The sequence below is a fragment of the Colletotrichum chrysophilum genome (assembly GCF_026319265.1).
Source record: "Colletotrichum chrysophilum strain AFK26 chromosome Unknown scaffold_324, whole genome shotgun sequence".
NCBI lineage: Eukaryota > Fungi > Ascomycota > Sordariomycetes > Glomerellales > Glomerellaceae > Colletotrichum > Colletotrichum chrysophilum.
This window is the reverse complement of record NW_026517611.1, coordinates 1-6,178: the sequence shown is the minus strand read 5'-3', so window position 1 is coordinate 6,178 and position 6,178 is coordinate 1. Positions and strand designations below refer to the sequence as shown.

General features: G+C 49.1%; 1 protein-coding gene across 1 annotated transcript; it reads right to left on the bottom strand.

The window, feature by feature from the left end:
• Positions 1–203: 203 nt before the first annotated feature.
• COL26b_014268 (uncharacterized protein) lies at positions 204–1,745 on the bottom strand (the record flags this gene model as incomplete). The annotated part of the gene is made up of 2 exons (XM_053186844.1): positions 204–1,339; positions 1,394–1,745. The coding sequence occupies 2 exons, from the start codon at positions 1,743–1,745 to the stop codon at positions 204–206; spliced, it is 1,488 nt and encodes a 495-aa protein (XP_053029209.1).
• Between the last annotated feature and the right edge of the window lie 4,433 nt (positions 1,746–6,178).

Below are 6,178 nucleotides of genomic sequence, written 5' to 3'. Positions count from 1 at the left end.
AGGCCTATGTGCTGACTGATGCCGATTCAAGACGTTGATGTATTCATGCTCGGAGAAAGAGAACTTATGCATATCATCATTTGTGCACGAACAAACAATGCACATTATCTACCCAACTATCAATTTTTCAGCAGTCATTCTTAGCCTAGATACCCAGTGACACAGCAAATACGAACAACCTAAGATTCCCATTATCATGCAGACTAAAGTGCCACGTAAACCGATTTCAGTTCCGTCCAGTAGTCGGTAGCATATTTGGAACCCTCCTTGCCTTCACCACTCTCCTTCCACCCCCCAAACGGCATGTCGGCCGTCATGGTCGGGCTGGTGCAGTTGATGCCGACGTTTCCGGCCTCGAACCTCTTCGCAATTCTAAGCGCGCGTGAAATATCCTTGGTGTATACTGAGGCGTAGAGACCGTAACTGGTATCGTTGGCTGTCCCCAGCACCGCCTCTTCATCATCAAAAGAATTGATGCACATCACCGGGCCAAATATCTCCTCCTTCATCACCCTGGAGTCGGCTGGTGCGTTTTTAATGATCGTCGGCTGAACAAAGTATCCACGGTCTCCGACTCGCCCTCCTCCCGTGACGAACTCCAAGCCCGTAGTTCTCGCCTCTTCCAAGAACCCCATGACTCTGTCGAACTGTAACTTATCTGCCTGAGGACCGCGCTGGTTGCCACAGCCCAACGGGTCCCCAGCTGCGCCGACCCGATCCATCTCGATCTTGAGAGCATCTATGAATCTGTCGGCAATGGCTGTGTGAACAAAGACTCGCGAGCTTGCGACACAAGCCTGGCCTGAGTTCACAAGGATTGAGAAGGCTGTAGCAGGGACGGCCTTTTCAAGATCAGCGTCTTCAAATATGATTAGTGGGCTCTTTCCACCAAGCTCCAAGGTGACCTTCTTTAAGTTTGATTCAGCGGCAGCCTTCTTGATGGCGCGACCGGTGGATGTAGATCCCGTGAAGGAAACCTTCCGGATGTCCATGTGTCGCGCAATAGCCTCTCCGCATGGCCGTCCAAAGCCATTGAGAATATTCAAAACGCCTTTCGGCAACCCGATTTCTTGGCAGCATTTGGCTAAGACCAAGGGGCTCAGAGGGGCCTTCTCAGATGACTTGAGGACCAGCGTGTTGCCTGCAATCAGCGCAGGACCGAGCTTTTGAACAACCATGGTAATTGGGGCGTTCCATGGAGTAATAGCACCGCATACGCCGAACGGCTGCCGCAAAACAATGTTCAGCATGCCGGGTGTGTTCAGAGAGCTGTCTCCTTGAATGTCCGAAGCCTTTCCAGCGTAATATCGTAGTTGACTCATCGCAACCGCTGTCGCAACTGTGCTTATGCGTTAATACCAAGTCCTTGAGTGGTTATGGGATCTTGACCAACAATCAGAATCCACTGGCTTTCCCATGCTGATAGCGTCAAGGTAGGACATTTCTGCAAAGTGCTTCTCCATGGAATCTGCCAGCTTGAACAGAAATGCTCCTCGCTCGGTCGCTGCAAGGTCGGACCATGCAGGAAACGCTGCTTTGGCAGCCGCTACAGCGTCATTAACATCTTCGACGTCCGCCTCGAAAACAGATGCTGTCTTCTGCTCAGTAGCAGGGTTGTATACGTCAAATGTCTTCCCACTGCGAGAGGGGACGAACTCCCCGTTGATGAACAGACGGGTCTCGACTGGCATCTCTTTGAGTGCCTCAACCGCGCCAGAGATGACAGGTATCTTTGGGAGTGACATTGTCGGGGAGTGTCGTGACAGTGATGTCGTAGTAACCAACTAAACTCTCAATTGAGTTGAGCAGCTTGGGAAGACTTCTTGCGTCAAGTAACTAAATACTCTGCCGGCCTTGAAACGACAAGGCATTTGTTTACTACAGTGATTGTGCTCAATATATTACCAGCATTAGTCAACATCATCAGAGTATGGGCAACCTTTGTCTGCTTTGCTTTCGCAGAAGACGCCTGCTATCTCCGAAGTCCGTCTCGGCATGCATGAAGCGTTTCACTGAATTTCGCCAAGTCTTGGCCAAGGTGGAATAATCCTACCGTGGTTGACGTGCATTGCTGATGCAGTGATGCCTCGATACGTTACGGACCACATTAAGCAGTGATTTCACCCCACGCAAAGGCCATATGGCATGGTCATCGTACGATTCTTCTACATCCGTTGTTGTTGTTGTAAATATATTAGACACAACGATTTGGTAATCGGCAGCATCCAATAGCGGGTATTAAACGTTGGAGAAAATTGTCACCAAGTCTTAGGAATCAAGAGAAAGTTAAGCTTTGCTGTAGCGCATAATTCATAATTCAACTTAGGTTCGAGGTCATCACAAATGAACACTCCATTCAATCTGACCTGCTGGTGTTGATTGCATTCTACCTTTGTGGAGTATTCGTACCCTGTTTTTGAACCCGTTCAAGTTCTGCAACCAACTCCTTGTGTGGCGCTAAGGCAGGTGGCCGTTAATTCGTTGTTGATCCTGTCGTAAACAGAAAGTTCTCTTGTCGATCACCAAGTCAGAACGTGCGGGGTCCGCCTTGATGCCGGTTCACGGTGCGGACCTTGCCCGGACGCCTAACGCCGAGATGCGGAGACAAAGGCTGCGGTTTCCAACCATGTTGTATTCGCTTATGGGACCAGTAGCAATATTGGGTCATGAAGCCAGCGCCTGTTAACATTTCGCAGCCCTCGTCCTGGGTGACCGAACCGACCGAAAATTTCATCCTGTCAGTTAAGTTTTAATCTGACCGACGTCACTAAGAAGACCACTACGCCAATGACCTCAAAACGTGACGCTGGTAGGATTCGAACCGAACTGACAGTATGAAGTTCTGATTTGCTACACACCCATGACCATGACTCCCGTCTGCTAAATCAGCCCCACCTGCCGGCTCCACCTCGCGCTTGTGCCTACTGTAACCGAGCGATGCAATCTGGCTTCAGAAAGATTTTCCCCACTCCTAGATGACCGAGTTGAAGACTCTGGAACAATCTTCACATGTCGCTCGCTCTCAACCATGGCGAAATGCCAAAACAGCTGGAAGTATTAGAGAATAATCGACACGTACGAACAAGTATTTGTCTGCATGACGAAGATGGCCACTGGGGAGCGCTTGCATACATTTAATTTGTCCATAGACGATTTCACGACGAGATTGAAGGTAGAAACAATGGGCGTTAGGTACAAAGTCCTCGTATTCTCACTGCGGCAAAGTAGCCAGTCACTGTAAGTAACTCAATACCCCTGCAGTTTGCGCAACCAAGCAAGGTTTCTTATTCAATCGGTAGCCTGATAATTCAGGGCTGCAATCGAGACACGAATTCTCCAAGCAACCTGGAATGTAACCTATGGCTCAGAGAAGTTCCAGTTCATCTGAAAAGCTGCGCACCGTAGTGCTTGGATGTCTATACCCCGCATTTTCCAACATGCGAGGTTTGAAGAAGAGGCACCGGGTGCGGGGTATTAGGCCTGGTCTATGCCTCCCCACGAAACCACCGACCTTGTAACCATTCTCTTAGTCAATTATTGCATCATTTTAGCAGCCTGAGGTGCCTCCTGTGCGAGCAAGCCGCGGCAGCAGTTAACCGAGCTTCACTGGCTAAATTTTGCCGAATGGCTGCTTGCATCATTCACTGCATCTGGCGGGATGATACGTTTCAGCCACATTGTTTATGAGAACGAGCAAAACTCATCTGCAAAAGATCAACTGATCATCCAATTCATAGTAGTGAATCGGTCAAAAGCATTCGCCATGTCCACCCTCGAGATCAACAGCAAAGAATTTGTCAAGCTCAAGGACAAAGTCATACTGATCACAGGTATTGTGACCTCTTTCAAGCCGCTTCCCAGTTTGCGTTTGCGTTGGTCAGTCTTGTTCTGGCTTCAACACATCACATAAACTCCTTATCCTCGGTTTTGACGTAGGACCCTTTGCAGTCACATCACATCAATAGCCGGGTAATGATTATGTATGTCGACAAAATACTGACTGTTTTCGGCAGGAGGCTCCTCCGGCATCGGACTAGGGGTCGTCAAGCTTCTGCTATCCATCGGTGCTCGTGTGACAAGTGTCGATCTGACTGCCCCACCGGCCTCTGAAGATTTTACTTCACAATCGCCTACATTCACGTTCGAAAAATGCAATGTCTGTGACTGGAAAGCCCTTCGAAGTGTGTTTTCACGAGTAGTGGAGCGGGAAGGGCGGCTTGATGCAGTTTTTGCAAATGCCGGTAATAATCCAAACACATCCCGGGGAGCTGTTCGTTCGCGGCTAATGATGAGGCTGCGAATCTTGGAGCTTGCAGGCGTAAATCCTCGCACGCGATTCATAGATGATGAGATCGATCCTACCGACGGCCAATTGAAAGAACCGGATTTGTCATGTCTCGAGACAAATCTGTATGGCGTAATTTCTACGGTTAAGCTTGCCGTGCATCACATGCGGGCTCGTGAGATTCAGGGCAGCATTGTCATCACAGCATCTGTGTCGTCTTGGACGAGATTCGGAGCAGTGGATTACAGTATGTTGAAACCATTCTCCATGCATTCTTTGAAAGCTCTGCCCCTTTTCGAATGATTGTTTCCGGGATGAGAGCCTTTGCCGATACGAACCAGCTTCGCTCAAACTTTCCAATGATTTGACACAGTTCTAACCGCATAATTTAGCGACATCAAAGCACGCTGTGTTAGGCTTCATGCGAGGATTGCTTCCGCATACCTCCAGGTTGCCCGTCCCCATTAGGATCAACTGCATTGCTCCAAACTGGACAAAGTCCGGTCTGGTCACTGAAGAAATAGTTGCTCCCACAGGCTTTGACCTGAGCACTCCTGAAGACGTCGCGCGGTCAGTTGGGCTTCTGATGACAGACAAAGCCCGAAACGGGGAAGTAATCTTCGTCGATGGCGGAAGGTATTGGGAGATCGGGAAAACACTTGAGGGGGATGGAGTTGGGAGATTTGTTGGCCCGACAATGCCGCCCGGGACTTCCGACTGCACACACTGGGAACAGTATGTCGAGTTTTGTCGCAGGATGAACATGGCACTTGGAATAATGTAGCAGTGCTGTTGTGCTCGAACAGAACTGTTTTGGGGGTGTTGCGGCTGAGGTTGGTCTTGCTTGTAAAAGGTTGTACCATTGTATGTCAATCTTGACAGGTCTTTGCAACACTTTTCTAGGGATCAATAGTTCCACTGTTCTCCCTAGACACGTTGACGACTTTGGGGCATCAAGCCACATGAACTGTTGAACATCAAAATACATGATTATTGGCGAATGCGCCACTCGACGGCAACGATCGCGCCTCATTATGCTTTTGTCAGATGGAATAGAAATACTTCGGTTTGACTAGGGGAAGGTGTGATGAATGTGCGCAAGACTCCCCCCCCCCCCCCCATTGGCTTCCATAATATTCGACTGAGAGTGGCCTGTCAAAAGATTCTTGTCCCTCTCAGATCCCGCAACGCAGAGCTAGGACCGTCAAACCGGGAATACTTTTCTCTTACCATCTCATAAAATGAAAGAATCCAGTTTGGTTGAGGCTGGAGGTCTAGATGTCCAGGAGACTTTCCCGTTGTTCGGGGGGTTGATTGGCCGGAAAGCCATTCGTTGCGCGCTCAACCGACTGGAGACTTTCTATAGCTCCCTGGAAGAAGGTATAATGTAAGAGGTTTCACTAGGCGATTCCCAACCAGGTCTTTGGGACTACGAAAGTCTCTAAGCTTATAATAGGTAGTCGACTTTAAGCCCCATTCCGTTCGGATTCCGCCCCTGTCGCAAAAGTGGAACCATGATTTCGGGAGCGTAATCATAGCTTTTATTACTACATACCCCCCTAGACTGTAGAGTACGTCTATAGGGCTACCTTTAAGCTGAAAATAACGCTACGCACCCTCTTAGAGGGCACTACCCTATGAGAAAAGGAAAAATAGCTAACCTAAGTAGGAATTAAACCTGCGACTAATATGCGAACGTCCTACAATAGTGTCACGGTCTATGGACCGGTGTTCGGCCTTCGGCAAGACCCTCTGTCACGGTCTATGGACCGATATGAAGCTTCGGCTAGACCCTCAGCTATGGAATACTTTGGAAGGTTACAGAATATCGTGGAAGGTTATGAGAACCTTGTCGGCCCTTACTCAATGGAAGCTTCTGGAAGAAGACTCACA